Source organism: Bos indicus x Bos taurus, chromosome 2 (assembly GCF_003369695.1).
Source record: "Bos indicus x Bos taurus breed Angus x Brahman F1 hybrid chromosome 2, Bos_hybrid_MaternalHap_v2.0, whole genome shotgun sequence".
NCBI classification, from domain to species: Eukaryota; Metazoa; Chordata; class Mammalia; order Artiodactyla; family Bovidae; genus Bos; species Bos indicus x Bos taurus.
Genome location: NC_040077.1, coordinates 96,505,557 through 96,523,789, shown reverse-complemented (window position 1 = coordinate 96,523,789; position 18,233 = coordinate 96,505,557). Strand labels below are relative to the sequence as shown.

The 18,233-nt window shown below is 37.7% G+C and overlaps 1 protein-coding gene across 7 annotated transcripts in view; it reads right to left on the bottom strand.

The window, feature by feature from the left end:
- The window catches only part of PIKFYVE (phosphoinositide kinase, FYVE-type zinc finger containing), an 80,946-nt gene that overhangs the window by 11,121 nt on the left and 51,592 nt on the right, over window positions 1-18,233 (bottom strand). For all 7 annotated transcript variants that reach the window (XM_027565886.1, XM_027565923.1, XM_027565925.1 and 4 more), the window contains 12 exons: window positions 17,839-18,010; window positions 15,706-15,884; window positions 13,785-13,898; window positions 13,221-13,329; window positions 12,964-13,118; window positions 11,723-11,813; window positions 9,006-9,066; window positions 7,332-7,469; window positions 6,395-6,515; window positions 4,982-5,077; window positions 2,027-2,110; window positions 1,194-1,291 (listed from right to left, as the gene is read on the bottom strand). In XM_027565886.1, the coding sequence (XP_027421687.1) occupies window positions 1,194-1,291; window positions 2,027-2,110; window positions 4,982-5,077; window positions 6,395-6,515; window positions 7,332-7,469; window positions 9,006-9,066; window positions 11,723-11,813; window positions 12,964-13,118; window positions 13,221-13,329; window positions 13,785-13,898; window positions 15,706-15,884; window positions 17,839-18,010 (1,418 nt within the window). The remainder of the gene's footprint in view (window positions 1-1,193; window positions 1,292-2,026; window positions 2,111-4,981; window positions 5,078-6,394; window positions 6,516-7,331; window positions 7,470-9,005; window positions 9,067-11,722; window positions 11,814-12,963; window positions 13,119-13,220; window positions 13,330-13,784; window positions 13,899-15,705; window positions 15,885-17,838; window positions 18,011-18,233) is intronic.

The following is an 18,233-nucleotide window of genomic DNA, read 5'->3' as shown; positions in this document are numbered from 1 at the left end:
CTTTACCAACTGAGCTATCAGGGAAGCCCTTTGTACATTTACCATTAACAAAATCCACACTAAATCTCAATCAATAAGTGCTTACTTAGAGTGGCAGACACTATCACATTCTCCTCAATACCCAATCCCACCTTGCTCCTTGCTAACAGAGCTCCAATTTTCTTTAGGGCAGCAGCATGCGGAGTCCCAGGAAAAGAATCATGATTTGTATAAACTAGCCAGGACAATGATGCTCACCACTTTCTCAGTCTCCTTTGCAGGAAAGGGTAGCTATGAGACTCAGTTCTAACCAATGAGACTGAAAAGGAAAGGGAATTTCCTAATAAAAGACAAGAACAGAAGCTTATACTTCCCTTCCTTCTGCCTCAAATGCAGACATTAGAGTGGGACATCTCTGACCATGAATAAAATTTAAGAGAAATCAAAGAGAAACTAACCCTTATGTTGTCATGACAAAGCCAAGTAGCTGAACCAATGCCAGCAACTGCGCATTTGCAGACGTTGCTATTTTAAAAAAATAAACTATCCTTTGTTTAAGCCCCAGTAGATTTGAGTTTTCTTTTCAGTTTAGTCACTCAGTTGTGTCCGACTCTTTGCAACCCTATGGACTGGAGCATGCCAGGCTCCCCTGCCCATCACCAACTGGGTTTTCTGTTACTTGTAGGGAACATTCCTAACTGACAAAGTCAAAGAAACACAACTGCAAATCTCTGCTCCCCACTACCTGTGTAACCTTGAGCAAAGTGCTTAATCTAAGTCTTAACTTACTTTCTGAAAAATGGAGATATGTCAAATATGGGGTTATTGTGGGAATTAAAGAAGATAAGACATGAAAAGTTCTTTTCACAATGCCAACAATGCTACAAAAACAAACAAACAAAAAAAAACTGATACTATATTTCTTATGTTGCATGCTTTAAACTGAAAGTTCTAGCCAAGAAGGCCGATCCTGCTTCTTTTTTGCATGGACCTTCCTTTTGCATGAAACGCTTCTAGGCGTTTCAAACTCAAAAACTTAAAAATCAAAGAAAAGTGAAATATACACAAAAGAAAATATATAAAAATTTTACAACCATATTATAGTTCAAAGATCAGAAACAATAAATCCTTGCCAGATGGCATTTCTTATTTAACATGTTTTCTTCTTCAAACCACAATTACAAACAAAAGTACTTCTCCATCTGTAATCTTACTTGGCTGTGGTTCTGCTTCTACCGCACGGTTTGTCTGTCCTCCACTGATCTCAGGTAGTCTAATTGGGCTGCTACTCTTTGGTCTGCTGTCTAAAGTACTAAAATGAGAAACAGAAGAAAAGTTGGTTTTATATGATTCAGACACAAAATAACAAGTACTCTAATTCCTATATTAATCTACTTCCCACCTAACCCCACCCACAGTATCAGAAATCTGGTTCATAATTTATATAAACACAGGTTAGCATGGAAGAAAAAGTCTTGAAATGTATACTAGACTTTTAAGAAAAAGAAAAATGTTAAAGCTATAAGAATACAGGGTCTTAAAATATTTTTCTCAGGTCTATCAGAGCTATATTATAGCACCCATAAGTCAATGGTGACAATTATGACAATTTCTGTCTCAAATACCTAAAATACCAAAAATACTTAAAAGAGCTGATTTGGCAGAGGTTTGCTTTGTTTTTTAGCTGTTAAGATCTTTAATTATTATGGAAAATTCTTAAATTATTTAAAGTACAAAGCTAGGCAGTAGTTTACCAATTTCAGAAATTAATTTTCACAGCAAAGAGAACTTAAAAACTTAAAAATGTAAATATGCAATACACTTTGAACTTCTATGACAATTATAAGAAAACTGTAACCTAGCAGACTTTTTAAGGTCTTTTGCTATACCTGAATTTTGTTCTGTCAATTACTGGCTAAAAAATGAGCGCCACTGATTAAACTCTAGAAACTTTTACATCAACAATAAGCTGTAATAAAACTGAAATACGAACACCTAGAAAATGATATAGTTCAATTAAAATAAATTTTCCTCAATCACGTATCACCTGTTTGTTGGAAGCCCTTCTTCAGCACTGTTCCGCTGAGTGGCTTTGGACAATTCCTCTAAGGCATTCCGGTATTCTTTACAACTTAGGATGGAAACAGGTTGAAATATGTTAAACATTAAGGTCTTCTTTTAAAGTAAATCATATGCTTTAGAATAAGCTTTGCATTATAGAAACACAAACATTATAAGCATCTACATCTAATGTACTTAGACAAATAACATTAGAGTTAAATAACAAAAATTATCAAGTAGAAACTTCATGAAGAAAGTCAATATGTACACCAAAAAATAATACAAAATATAATCCAACACACCAGCCAGACTCAATATCCTAAACAATGATTGTGAAGGCCTCCATACTAACATTTAGATCAAATGCCTTCAGGGTTGAACAGCTAATTGAAAAGCATGAAACTTCACCATTTAGTGTAATAGGGAGGAAAGGGACTTGAGAGTGCTTTTCAACTTAAAAGTGCTAAACTTTAAGAAAAAAACATTTTCTTTTTAAAGTTGCACTGTCCAACAAAATCCAACTAGCAGCCTGGGAACCCTGGTTTAGATAAATCAGATGTGAACATGTATTATTTTTCCAAGATATTAGAAAAAGGTGACGTCAACTAGAAAATCCGCTTCCTAAGAGTAAAAAACACATATTTTTTTCATTGACTTTCCTGCCTTTCTTATCTATTCATGTAGTATGTTCAGTTCAGTTCAGTTGTTCAGTCGTGTCCAACTCTTTACAACCCCGTGAACCCCAGCATGCCAGGCCTCCCTGTCCATCACCAACTCCCAGAGTCCACCCAAACCCATGTCCATTGAGTTGGTGATGCCATCCAACCATCTCATCCTCTGTTGTCCCCTTCTCCTACTGCCCCCAATCCCTCCCAGCATCAGAGTCTTTTCCAGTGAATCAGCTCTTCACATGAGATGGCCAAAGTATTGGAGTTTCAGCCTCAGCATCAGTCCTTCCAATGAACACCCAGGACTGGTCTCCTTTAGGATGGACTGGTTGGGTCTCCTTGCAGTCCAAGGGACTCTCAAGAGTCTTCTCTAATACCACAGTTCAAAGGCATCAATTCTTCGGCGTTCAGCTTTCTTTATAGTCCAACTCTCACATCCATATATTACCAATGGAAAAACCATAGCCTTGACTAGACAGACCTTTGTTGGCAAAGTAATGCCTCTCCTTTTTAATATCCTGTCTAGGTTGGTCATAACTTTACTTCCAAAGAGTAAGCATCTTTTAATTTCATGGCTGCAATCACCATCTGCAGTGATTTTGGAGCCCAGAAAAATAAAGTCTGACACTGTTTCCACTGTTTCCCCATCTATTTGCCATGAAGTGATGGGACCAGATGCCATGATCTTAGTTTTCTGAATGTTGAGCTTTAAGCCAACTTTGTCACTCTCCTCTTTCACTTTCATCAAGAGTCTCTTTAGTTCTTCTTCACTTTTTGCCATAAAGGTGGTGTCACCTGCATATCTGAGGTTATTGATATTTCTCCTGGCAATCCTGATTCTAGCTTGTGCATCCTCCAGCCCAGCGTTTCTCATGATGTACTCTGCATGTAAGTTAAATAAGCAGGGTGACAATATACAGCCTTGACGTATTCCTTTTCCTATTTGGAACCAGTCTGTTGTTTCATGTCCAGTTCTAATTGTTGCTTCCTGACCTGTATACATATTTCTCAAGAGGCAGGTCAGATGGTCTGGTATTCCCATCTCTTTCAGAATTTTCCACAGTTTATTGTGATCCACACAGTCAAAGGCTTTGGCATAGTCAATAAAGCAGAAATAGATGTTTTTCTGGAACTCTCTTCCTTTTTCGATGATCCAGCAAATGTTGGCAATTTGATTTCTGGTTCTTCTGCCTTTTCTAAATATCTGGAAGTTCACGGTTCATGTATTGCTGAAGCCTGGCTTGGAGAATTTTAAGCATCACTTTACTAGTATTTGAGATGAGTGCAATTGGACGGTAGTTTGAGCATTCTTTGGCATTGCCTTAGGGATTGGAATGAAAACTGACCTTTTCCAGTTGACTAACCAATAAAATGAGAAGCAAAAACTTCATGAACATCAAAAGGCAATGATAAAAAAAATGTATCATATGGAATCTTCTAAAGGAAAAAACTCCTTATTGTCCAAATAGTAACTCTAAACTCTATAAATGCTGAAGTCTATAAATCTATCTTGTTTACCCCTTATACCCAGTACCTAGTATACCACACATTGCAACATTCAAATATTTGTTGAATAAATGGACAACTTGTAACCAATAATAAAAATAAAATTTTAATTTCAATGTCTTTCAATAGGGAAAAAAATTTTTATTAAACATCTTAGATTCTACTTAAACTAGGTACTATCACTGCCAAGACATCATTAATATTAAAAAGCTTTGTTATTTTAGACACGATATATAAAAATTTCTAAACAGGGGCCCTTCTTTAAGACACATAATTGTGGCATGTAAATGAATTAAGGCCTAGGAACAGCATTACTCTAGGGAAACTTGACCTTCTATGTGTGGGAAGCAAGAAGGAAATAAATGAAAAACACAAAAAAGATATTCAGAGGATTAAAGGCAGCTATGTTCCAAGTATTATATCAATATATAAACCAAAGGAAAGGATACAATGGACACGTATTATAATATAGAGAATGGACAGAGGATATAAGAATTAGCAAATAACTTGCCTAGTTAACTTAATTATTAGAAGCTTGCTTAAGAATCATCCTGTTAATACTTGGGTAAACAGTACATTACCAGATACAAAAAGAATAAACTGTTGCACCCAAAGGATATATATTCTCTACTTATATTTACTACTTTACATTTACTTATATTTTGCTCTACTCTATGTAACAGAGCTCAACAATACAGCAATTAATAAATAAATTCACATAAAACATGAAAATACAAACACAGGTGAAAAAGCCCTATGAGTAATACCTGAGAGCAAAAGCAATGATGGAGCTGGGCTCCTTCTCACAGACTGCAATGGGCACTCGTTCATGTTCATACATTAAGTAGTGTTTATCTGGATCGCTGTTCAAAAACACGTAAATCAGAACAAAATTAGCAGAAAATCACATATACAACCCATTAGCACAATTACAAGTAAATCTCAGGACAATTTTAAGTTAACTAAATAATGCATAATTACATGAATATAATTAAGCCAAAATGTATGCAGAACTGGAACAAACAGCCAAGGAAAACAGATCAACAGAAAGTTTTTAAAGGCAACTGAAAATTATCAGAACTGTTTTTCAAATCAGAGGGTCCTGGAATCATCAAACAAAGTTTTCCACGTTGGCAAGATGTTGGGCCATATTTATCTCAAAAGGTATTTACAATGAATAGCAGAAGTTTAAGGGATTTTGTTCTATTATAAGTTTGAAAGAAAAGTCTTTTGGAAACTGTGGAAATGTACCACTAGTCCAGCAGTAAATGACATAAACTATTCAAGTCTGAAGCAGAGAAAACAGAGGCCTTTTACACATTTATACCACAGAACACACAGCTCAAGACATGAGCTCCTGAGAGCAGTTATTTCCCTTACTGATCTTTCTCTACGTCCTGAGGCACTAAAGCTGCTACTCTGTAAGTTTAAACATTGACTGAATAATTAAATACAGAAGTCAACTGAGAACAAAATCCATATTAACATACATCTGTTTCACAGGAGCAAGCATCATCAGCTGATAGCCAGACATGTCAACCAGTGGAAGAAAAACCCTCACAGCCAGCCTATGTTTTTCCCCCACTATGAGAGAACCTTGTACACACAAGATCACACAAAACCTTGCAAGGGCCATTGCAATTCATCACCACTGTTAGAAACACACCATGTCCCAGTAAAGTACTGGGTCAGTAATACCCTCATATACAATCAGCAATATGTTTTTATGATCATGAGATCAATTGTTGTTGTTATTCAATCGCTAAGTCATGTTTGACTTTTTGCAACACCATGAACTGCAGCCTTCCAGGCTCCCCTGTCCTTTACTATCTCCTGGAGTTTGCTCAAACTCAAGTCCATTGAGTCAGTGATGCTATCCAACCATGTCATCCTTTGTCATCCCCTTCCCCTCCTGCCCTCAATGCAGCAGTATATCTTTTAAAATGTATATATAGATATAAGCAATTCTTTATTAATCTATTTATCTACTGTTAATATATAAAGACTACATGTTCCACAAAGTAAATTATACAAAAAGACATCTCTTTTATGGTAATGGAGGATAATTTTGGATTGAGAAATACGTATATAAAGTTAATGGAGAGTATATCCATAGAGAAATCTTTAAAATGAAGTGAAAATAAAACCACCCAACAGCCACTGGCTTATATAATACTTACAAAGGAAATGGAATAGGGTTATAGCTATTTCCTGGAAGCAAATTTGCAAAGATGGCTTTCATGGTTGATTTTTCCTTCACCTGGCTGTCTGTAGATCCCAGCAAATGTCCATCAAATACATCTAGAATGAAAAATATTCTACTTATATATTAATATTCAGGAAGAGTAAAAGTATAAAGTGTCAACTATATTTCTTTTCCTTTTTGGAACACAGACATGGGCACACCGTAATTACCAATTATGGTGTAAAATTTTTGATCTAGGAATAATGACTATCTAACAGGAAGCAACCGTGAAGCATACACAGCTCTGACCCCAAGGGGCTTGTTTTTTTTACATTTCAACATGTTTGAAGTTGAGATCATCCTGCAATCAACAGCCTCTTACCCTCAAGGGGCCAGGCAGCAGCCGTGGTGAAATTACTGGCCAAGCATGCATGAACTCAGTCCCAGCTGTTCCTGTTGCCACTTCAACTCAGTTATGAGCACTGTGGCTATTATATTTGAGCTTAATTGCAATTTAAAAGTTATGTTTAAAGTTTACACTACAATTAAGTAGTTGGTGCTTAAACAGAAAGCAAGGCAAGAGAGGGAAAAGGCATACATCTATTATTGGCGAAACAAATGTTTGTCATTGGAGAAATGGTTGAAATTTTCTTTCTTTCTTATAAGGGAACAATCGTGTGCTTAATGAGACTTAAGAAAATATTAATAATATCCCCAGAAAGTAGATAAAGCTGAATAGCATTTTGTTACTGAGACAGTCACATGTCAAGCAGTGCAACTGAAGGGATATGGTAAAAAGCTACATCTAAAAGAGTACTTTCAACGGTACAAATTTTAAATCCCAAGGGATAAGAAAGCATTGTGCCCCAGCATTCAAGAGTGTTTGTTTGTCTTTACTGGATGAAGTACAGAAATAGTGACTTGACCTGTACCTTCAGAACTGCTGGCAGTATCGAGATCTGGGGGCCCTCCCATGACCTGCTCAGGCACGCCTTCAGGAGAAGTAGGCAGCTGGAGATGGGGGGAACTGGTGGAGCTCTGACTGGAAAGGGTGGCTAAGAAGCGGTCCTCTAAAGAAAAACACCATGCAAATGAGTCACTTTAAAACATTATGTCCATTTATACCTAATAACAATATTTTCAAAAGGCCAAAACCTTTTTCTACTTCATAAACGAAAGAATTTTAGCTTCTTAAATAAAGTTACATAGGTCATTTCACAAATGAATTTCAGAAATTTTAAAAATGGACACAAAAATCCAGACAGGTTATATGACGACCACAATCAGATCTTAGTGACAGCAGGATGACTGGCAACCAAGTCTAGTACCACCCCAATATTCTTTGCACCAGACCATAATGCCTGGGCTTCCCTAGTAGCTCAGCTGGTAAAGAATCTGCCTACAATGCAGGAGACCCCAGTTTGCTTCCTGGGTTGGGAAGATTCGCTGGAGAAGAGATAGGCTACACACTCTAGTATTCTTGGGCTTCCTTGATGGCTCAGCTGGTAAAGAATCTGCCTGCAATGCAGGCTACCTGGGTTCAATCCCTGGGTTGGGAAGATCCCCTGGAGAAGGGAATGGCTACATACTCCAGTCTTCTGGCCTGGACAATTCCATGAAGTTTTTATTTCAGCCCATGGGGTCACAAAGAGTCAGACATGACTGAGTGACTTTCACTTCACAATGCCTACTTAAATATTTTGTTCATTCAATTTAATAAGGAATGAAATTATGACACTACTGAGGGGGAAAAAATCACGTTTATTCTCAAGGGGGAAATTCACTTAATTATAATAGAAAAATGCCAAGAATTCCAAGTTGAGTTTCTATTCTACCAAGATAGTCTAAGTAAATTTTCCTTCCAATTCCCTAGAGTGGCACCAAGTTATTCAATGAAATATCGATGAAAAACAGGCTTAAGTCAAGAAAAGATTTTAGCGATACAAAAATATCAACTAAGCTTTGTCTGATTTTTTTTTTCTACGAAACCAGGGACTTAACTGTAACACAATTAAGAGAGAAATTCAGTTTCATCTTTCTGTTCTTCCCCTAAAAAGCAGCCTTCTCTATTGATCATCTGGCTTTCCTGGTAGCTCAGCTGGTAAAGAATCTGCCTGCAATGCAGGACACCCCAGTTCTATTCCTGGGTTGGGAAGATCCACTGGAGAATGGATAGGCTACCCACTCCAGTATTCTTGGGCTTTCCTGGTGGCTTAGCTGGTAAAGAATCCGCCTGCAATGAGGGAGACCTGGGTTTGATTCCTGGGTTGAGCAAGCCCTGGAGAATGGAAAGGCTACCCACTCCAATATTCTGGCCTGGAGAATTCCATGGACTGTATAGTCCATGGGGCTGCAAAGAGTCAGACACGACTGAGCAACTTTCACTCACTTCACTATTGATCATCTATTTCTCTATCCTAACTTAGGCAATGCATTTTACAATAATCTTAAACTGAGACTGCTTACAAATGTTTTACAGCAAGGAAAAAAATGTCTTTGACCGACTGCATCAGAAAAAATTCTCAAAATTTAGTGTTTAAACAACTTCTAGACTAAGAAACGTCTTTAAATTCAATGGCAGGTGATCACCAGACTCAAGGACCAACCTTTTTCTCCATTTGGAAGTCCTGGAGAAGCATTCCGTGGAGATGCATCCACTGCACTTATCTGTAGAGAAGGAAATATTCTGTTCTTAAGGAAATGTTGAAATCACACTAAAAAAAATTTTAACAAAGTAAATCTTACGCTTTCAACCTCTTAAGAATTATTGATATTGATTCATTTAAAAATAATAAACCCATTACATATTACTATAAACAATACATTTTAATTAAAAACAGATTTTTTTTAATTGGTAAAAGAGTGAGATTGTTTTATGCTTTTACAAATATTTCAATGTCTAGAAAACATTAAAGTCTTCTTTTAATAGAAGACAGTTAAATTCCTCTCTACTTCTGCATTTAATCTGTTGAGCTATATTATTATGACTGAACTTATAAAGATGATCTAGGCTCACACAGTTATGCAGTTGAAAAAGGGAAATCTCTCAGAGCCCTTGAAAGGGTCTAGGACCTCCAGGGTCCTTGAACTACATTTTGAGAATTCTGTTCTACACAGTAGCTCACAGACCCATTAAAATATCCAGGAACTACTTATGATTATCCATTAAGCCCAGCAACCTTTTATTATCCATTGGATTTTCTCAAGTCCCATAATCCATTGATAAAATATATATTTAAATGACTGTCAGCCCTGTGCATAATGTCGTTAAAAGTCATTTCTTACACTGCTACTTACAATGTCCTTTGATTTGCTCACCCTAGCAGTGACTGCCCTGGTCATCCTATATAAAATAACTCATCATCACCAACTCCCTTGGCATTACTCTCCATTTCTCGTTAATTTTTTCCTCACAGCTTTGTTTCCACTTGTTTTTTAAATGTTTATTGGTTCATCTGTTTATTGTCAGTCTCATAAACAAACGTTCCATGGGAACAGTAACTATGGCCTTCATCCACAAATGTGAACTTTTGTGTTCACGTTTGTGAACCCTGAAAGCCCTGTACTCAGAACAGTGTCTAAAAGCACTCAATAAGAATTTATCAGATGAATGAATATAAACACAAAGGCAGTGCTACAGATTTTCAAATCAACTTTCAATCTTTCAAAAAGAAAATCATCCATTAACTGACTTTGTATTTTCAATTCCATGTCTTACAGCACTAGCTTCGCAGTTTCATCAGTAGGCAAACAGAAAGGCCTCTAGCAGTGTGTGAGAGCCATTAACGGTCCCAGACTACTTGAAAATACTAATAAATCATCTTCATAATTCTTACTCTCACTCAAACTTTAAGGAAAAGTGATTCCTACACAGTTATTTATGAGACAAAAAGGAGAATTCAGTGACACAGTGTTCCTAAACAATACAAAGATCTAAGGCACTTGGACCCATCATTCCATGAAAATACTCTGCTATAAGTACTATACACTTGTACAAAAAGAAACATTCTCTCAAAAGCCCTCATGGTATCAGAATATTAAGTCCTTAAAATATACTGACATTAATTCATCTGTTCATGGTTAGCACAGTGGCAGAATTTGGTGATGATACCAAAGAACTGCACACCCTGAGACACACACACACACACAGCACACATACCTTCAATCAAACATGAATCCAGATGCTGTCGTGAAAGGATTCTACCATGTATGTAAGATCACAAATCAGTCAGCCTTAAACTAGGGAAATTAAGCAGTTGGGCCTGACCTAATCACGCATCCTTTAAATCTGTGTCCAGAGGTTAGACAAAGAAGAACTCAAGAGATCTAAAGCATGCGAAGGATTCAATCCACTGCTGTAGGCTCTGAAGATGAAATGGGCCACCTGCAAGGAATCAGGCAGCCTCGAGGAGTTGAGACTTGCCTCTAGTCAAATGCCAGCAACGAAAGGGGGACCTCAGTCCTATAACCACTAGAATTGAACTCTGCCAACAACCTAGATGAGCCTGGGAAAAGATCCTGAGCCTCAAATAATCACCCCATCCAAACCTTCATCTCAGCCGTGAGATCGAGCAAAGAACCCAGCCATATACTCTGCCAGAGTCCTGACACACTGTGAGATAACAGATTTATGTTTTAGGTCACTAAGTTTGGGGTAAGGTGTTATACAGCAAGAGAAAACTCATACAGTTAGGAAAGATTAATTAAATCAACATATAGAACTATTAAATCAACATATAGAACTGGTGCGACCTCTTAAGAAAAACTTCCCACTTAAGCACAAAGAACACCCAAAACTCATAGTAAAATAGGACTCTGTTATGCAGTCCACTGGGTCGCTAAGAGTCGGACACGACTGAGCGACTTCCCTTTCACTTTTCACTTTCATGCATTGGAGAAGGAAATGGCAACCCACTCCGGTGTTCTTGCCTGGAGAATCCCAGGGACGGGGGAGCCTCGTGGGCTGCCGTCTATGGGGTCGCACAGAGTCGGACACGACTGAAGCGACTTAGCAGCAGCAGCAGCATACACCCAGTGCGTCCACACCTTCTCCTTTACAGCACCTATTGCCTCTGTGATGCTATCCTCAATGATGCCAGTACACAGCAGCTTTTGATAAGTATTTCAAATAAATGAATTATAATGTATTTTATTTCAGGCAAAGATAAAAAAAATTAATCCAGGTCATACCAAGAAACCTGACTGCTTCAAAATTAAAAACGCTAACATTATCAATAAAGTATGTATTAAACTACCACTTCTAAGTGGTATAAGAGAAATTAATTCTATTTATCACAATGAAGGCCCCAAGACAAAACATTACCTTGCTTTCTTCACCTTGTCTCAGTCTTCCAGGACTTGGAGGAACTGAAGGCCGCTTCCTACCCTTTTCTTGTTGGAAAAGGTCTTGCAGCCTACAATTAAAGAAAAAAATGAAAAGTGAAAAGAAGAACATAGTTTTCTTTCTAATATCCTGAATAATGCATACACATATTCTCCTTATAGCTTTGAAACCACAAAAATTAATTTTCCTATTTCAAATGCAATAGATTTTACAGCTGTAATAACTAAGAGTAAGTTTTGTTTTATTTCTAATCAACTAATCAGTTGTTATTGATATGATTATGGTTAGAAAAGAATAGCAAGTTATAATGAGACACCAACAGACCAAGACCCAAAGCCCAGCTCTGAAAATCAACAGCTATATCACTTGGGCAAATCCCTTAGTCTCGTAGAGCCACAGTTTCCTCTGTAAAATGAAAGCAGTATATACACATGTGGGACTCAAAATCAAATAAAAGAGTGCATGTCCATCCGGTGCCTTACTTAATGCCTAGCATCATCCAAGTGTTTAATAAATAAATGCCATACTAATCCAAGTGAATTTTTCAATATGCATTAAAAGAAAACATTTCCCCAAATAAATATTTAAATACAGGTATAACATACGCAAAACAATCAGTTGAAACTCATGGCCTAACACCCAATAATTACTCTATGGTTTACTATTACAGATAAATTAGATTCAGTTAGCACACATACTGGAGAAGGCAATGGCACCCCACTCCAGTACTCTTGCCTGGAAAATTCCATGGATGGAGGAGCCTGGTGGGCTGCAGTCCATGGGGTCGCTACGAGTCGGACATGACTGAGCGACTTCACTTTCACTTTTCACTTTCATGCATTGGAGAAGGAAATGGCAACCCACTCCAGTGTTCTTGCCTGGAGAATCCCAGGGACAGTGGAGCCCGGTGGGCTGCCGTCTATGGGGTCACACAGAGTCGGACACGACTGAAGTGACTTAGCAGTAGCAGCAGCAGCACACATACTATATTAGAAATAGCAACAAAGGTTATTCTCATCTTTTTTTTTTTTTGTATCTTTGCAAACTGCACTTTAAAGGATGAAAGAAGTGGAGGGTGGTAGGAGCGATAAAAATAAAACGTCCTAAACTTGAGAGTAAAAGGCAACATCCACAACTAACAAGGATATTTAAATCAAAAACATCATGGCAGAGCACATTTTGCAATAATATGAAAGAAACACCTGACTGCAGAGTCACACCTGTTATTCCAAGCTTGCAGCACCTCACAGAGGCTTTGTTTCTTGGCGATGAGGGACTCGAAGACTGACTGCAGTTGCTGGGGGGTATCCATGGAGGAAGACAGGAGCCGCGCCTGCATCTTCTCAGTCCAGCTCTTGAACTCACTTTCTTCCATCTAGGGGAACAAAAACCACTCCAGCAATCTGAGACGCACCCAAAAGGAACTTCTAACAAGTTCACAACTAACTTCTGGGTTTCTGTCAGAAAAATGAATTACCTCTTTTTGTGCAAAGATATCTTCCATTTTTTCCTCTCTTGATTTGCTAAATGTATCAGTTTTCAAAGACGCAAGTCTTTCATCCACAGCAAGATATACCTGTGAAACTCTTAACAAACATTAAACACTTTAGAAAAGTTAGAATCAAACTGTCTAATCTCACACAAGTAGAAAAAGATGGGCAAAACCACTACAATATTGTAAAGTAATTAGCCTCCAATTAAAATAATTTTTTTTTAAGTAGAAAAAAGATATACACAGAACTTTACTAATATCTTATCTAATTAAGAATCACATATAATTTTGAAAAACAAAAAAGACCTGAAAGGATGTACATCAAGATTTAACAGTTGTTATGCTTGGGAGGGTCTGATTTCTTTTTTAATACTTTGGTGTATTGTCTACATTTTCCCATTTTTACATCAGACATATACAAAATACAATTAGGAAAATAGGTTATTTCTGTTTTCAAAGAAAGCTGACTGAACAAACAAGATATTTAAAGTAGTTCAGATTTCAGGCAGTACTAAACAAAAACAGATGATCAAAGAAAATGAAACTTACTTCTGAAAGAAGTCCTTCAGATCCTGAAGAAGGGACACCTTTAGTGGGACTTGACGTTTAATGAATATTTTGGGAAGTGGAACACACACTTCAAGAAGCCGAATGGGAGAATAACTGAGAGGAGAAAATACAAGTAATAGTAGAAAAGTGAAAAATATTTTAATATTTTGAGTAGAAGTGTATCATGACAGCCAACTAAGTCTTTTGGGCATAAGAGATCTTAAAGTTTCTATAAAATGGCATTTTCAAACCAAAAATACTGAAGACCACTTTCAATCATTACCAATATCCTTCCCAGTTTTAAAGAGATTTTGTTCTGTGTTGTTTTTCCCCTGCATTGTGCTATCATCATTTATCTCCTGAGGCCACCCTCGTGTGCTTTAAAAACAAATGACTGGGATAGAAACCTCCAAAAAGAGAGAGGAATTCCTTCCTACAATTAGCTTGGACACAGGTATTCACCACCTTCTCAGCTCCCAAGGATTCTTCATGAGTTTCCTTTCCACTTGAAGTTCGTGTTGTCTAGTAAACACTATATCCAACCTAGGCCCTAGGTTCATGGTTAATAGCTCTTGCTTGAAAAAGGATATAGGTTCAATTACAAATATTTTCTGAGGACTTATTGTGTGTCAGATGCTGTTTTAGGTGCTGAGCAAGGGCCAAAATTCCTGCTCTCATGATTCAGGAACAACAAGACTTGGGCAATAAATAAAAATAAATACTTAAAACATACCTTATGCCAGAGAGTAGGTGCTACAGAGCAAAATAAAGGGCGAAAAAGAAGCAAGGAGTGCTAGGGGTGAGAGGGAGTCAGGGCAGGTGAAATCTGAACAAAGATCTGAAAAAAGTAAAGAAAAATAAGCAAATGTCTAGAAGCAGACAGCACAGAGATGGAAGAGCAATGAGAGGCTCCCAGGAAGGAGGTTACCTGGCATAACTGAGGCCCAGCCTGGAGGCCAGCGAGGCTGAAACACGGTGAGCAAGGGGAGAGGAGAAGGGGTGAGAAGCCTGAGTATGAGGGGCTTAGAGACCCATAAATGGACTCTGGCTTTCACTCAGGGTGAAACAGACACCGCTGGAGGCTCCAGAGCACATGAGTGGCCTAAGCTGATTTTCATACAATAGGACCACTCTGACTGCTGTGCTGCAGGGCGAGGCTAAAGGGAAGCCGGTTGAGACTATTGCAATAATCTAGGGAAGGACGACAGAGATTCAGCTCAGAAGGGGAGTGCTGAAGGTGGTGAGATATGTTCAGATTCTGGATATATATGGCTATGCTGGGTCTTTGCTGCTGTGCGTGGGCTTCTCACTGCAATAGCTTCCTTGTTGCAGAGCACATCTAGGGGGCAGGCCCAGCAGTTGTGGCCCAGGGGCTTAGTTGCTCCACAGCATGAGATCCTCCTGGACCAGAGATCAAACTCATGTCCCTTGTGTTGGCAGGCAGATTCTTAACCCCTGGACCACCAGGGAAGTCCCTAGATTCTGGATATATTCTGAAGGGTTTCTCAGTCATTTAAAACCATTCTTTGAAGTAGTGATTTCAGCTCTATCCAGTCCTATCCAATTATCCTTATGCTAAGTAATGTCTTAGCAAAAATTCTGACAAGCTCTCAGATGCAAAAGCAATGGTTAAGAGTCACACCTACAATAGCAAATCTACCAGTTTATATCATGACCCCATCACTTGCTAGCTCTATTTGTAGCTATAAGGTCTCTAAGTGAGGGTAATAGTAACACATTTCTTAAAGAATAAAATAAATAATAGCACTGAAAGCTCTTCACAGAGTACGGCCCTGCATTTGCAAGGCTGATGGGTGGGGAACAACACACACCAAAAGTGAGTTCAATCTAGTAACAGTGGAAATGCTACAAAGCCTTCCAGGGAGTATGTGTCTGTAACAAGGTTGCTCAGACTTCTTACCTGAAAGACGCCACCATCTGGTTATAGGAGAAATACTGGTGATAATCGTGGTGGATGGAGTGACCACATGGCTCAGCATTGGCTCTGCGGGTGTACTGGTGCCCATAAAACCTAAGTTCCAGGTATTTTGCAAACGACATGGACCAAGACTCATTGGAAAGAGCAACAACTGGTGTTACCTGAAATTCAGCATAAATTGTTATCTAATCACACATACTGAGAATCTCTTTAAAAAAATATATGTATTTTCTTCTTTAGTACAAACCTAGTATATTCTGACTGCAGAAAACTAGAAAAACAAAAAAATATTTAGAGGTGGGTGGGGTGAGGGATGGCTACGGAAACTGTCTCATCAGTAACCCTACCACCACCATCAATATGCTAGTACATTTGCTTTCTTTCCAGACATGAAAGCATATATCCTTAGCCAGGATGTTTATAAATAAAAACTCTTTCTTGTAGCTTCATAACCTTGATCATTAGTAATACATCATATTTTCCCACATTGAATATTCTTACGCAGCTTGATTTTTAACAGCTGCAGAATATCCTATTATACGGACATGTTTAACCAATCCCTATTGGTGGGCATTTAAAACATTTCAAGCTTTTCATTATTTTGATGAACTTTTCAATGTGGGTATATAAAACACACTTGTAAGTATCCATAACGATTTCCTTGCAATAAATTAATAAAAGTGGAAATTGGTAGGTCAAAGAAGGGCATGAACATTTATCTGGTCTTTGATACTTTCTGCCATACTATATAAACCAGTACACCTATTTGGAGACACAATTGCCACCAGTATCTGAGAGTATCCATTTCCCTACTTTCTTACTGAAGTCAGGAATTATATATCTTTGAAATGTGACTTATTTAAAAAATAAATAAAAACATACTTCACTTATTTTATTTATTCATCTTTTATTATTTCTAATGAGTAACATGTATTTGCACGTCTACTGGCCATCTGTATTAAATTGCTTTCTCATGCCCTTTGCCTATTATTTCTATTATGGCTTATAGAAGTTTAATAGTAAGTATATTAATATTGGGTCATATATGTTGTAACTTTTTTGTGACACATAAAATTTTTCACTTCTGTGTAACAAAAACTGTTTACCTTTTCCTTTCTAGCATAACCCCAAAGGCTGAAGTTTTGTTTTGCAATCATGTGTATATATCAAACATACAAGATATAAAGATCAAATTTAAGTTACTTATTTCAGTAGACAATCTACAAAAGTTCACACATTCTACAACAAAATATTGCCAGCTGCCTAACAATGACTAAAGGCCTAGAAGAACAAGCATATAAAGACCAATTATTGCAAGACATGATTTCACAGATTATGTTTCTACTGAAGACTATCTATCTTTGACTTTGCCCTCCTCAACCACTAATATTGAAATAGGCTGCACTATTATTTTGTCTGTAATTCCTGTATGTGATTCCAAACACACTCCAAAATAAGCCAATTAATATAACAATGAAGTTAAATCCGGCACATACACATTACAAACAATTTGAATAAAAAGTATGTATTAAAAACAAAATACTAGCACCAAATATTTCCTCCAGAGATAGAAAAGCACAGAGAGGAAACAAAATATACAGTTTTGTCCCCAAGAATAAATATGAGAAACAGCAGAGATCAATTAAACATGGCCTCATCTGCATCTCTTAAGACAGAAATGTTGATCTAGACTAACTTACACAAGCATTCTAGCACACTGTAATTATTATGTTATAAGACTGTTTCCTCCCCGAGAGGACAGGAGCCATCACCTTGTTCTTTCTTCTTTCCTAAGGCCCAGCACAGTACCTGGTACCTACGCGGTGCTAAATAAGTGTCTGCTGATGAATAAACAAACATAATCGAGAACAGTCAAGATAAAGTCTCCATATATTTTACTGGACATGGTACCTATATTTTATATAATAACTGATAAATCCTAAAATGGAACCTTCAGGAAATAAACATTAAAGGGAACATACAGCAGGTAAAATAAATAAGAGCCCAAAGACAAATATCAAATCCAAAATAACAGAGGCCACCCTCCCCCACAAAGAAAGAACTATAGAAAGAAATGATACTACACGAAATAGTACAGCAACAGGGTACACTTACCTGTTTGCACATTCTGCACCAGGAGTAGGTGAGAATTGTATGCTGATATCCAGGTACTGGAGAATCCAGCTCCTTTAGGATTATCTGCACACAGCCTTGGCCATGGACAAAGCGTCGAATGTGGTGCACCATGGGGGTATCACAGAACATGCTAGGGCACTGATAGGAAGGCCTTTGACAAAAAGAAAGTCCTCACATTAACCATGAAACCGAGGAGCCATGTATAGTGAATGCTGGCTAATCAGGACTGCATACGATAATGCAGCATCCTCTGCAAAGTAAGGATGATGGTGGATGATCTAATCAGGGTACCACTTGTCCTGCTACGAGCCTGCAGAGTTGAACACCCTGCCTTCAACCACATCACAGTGATACGTTCCACTTGTTAAGCACCT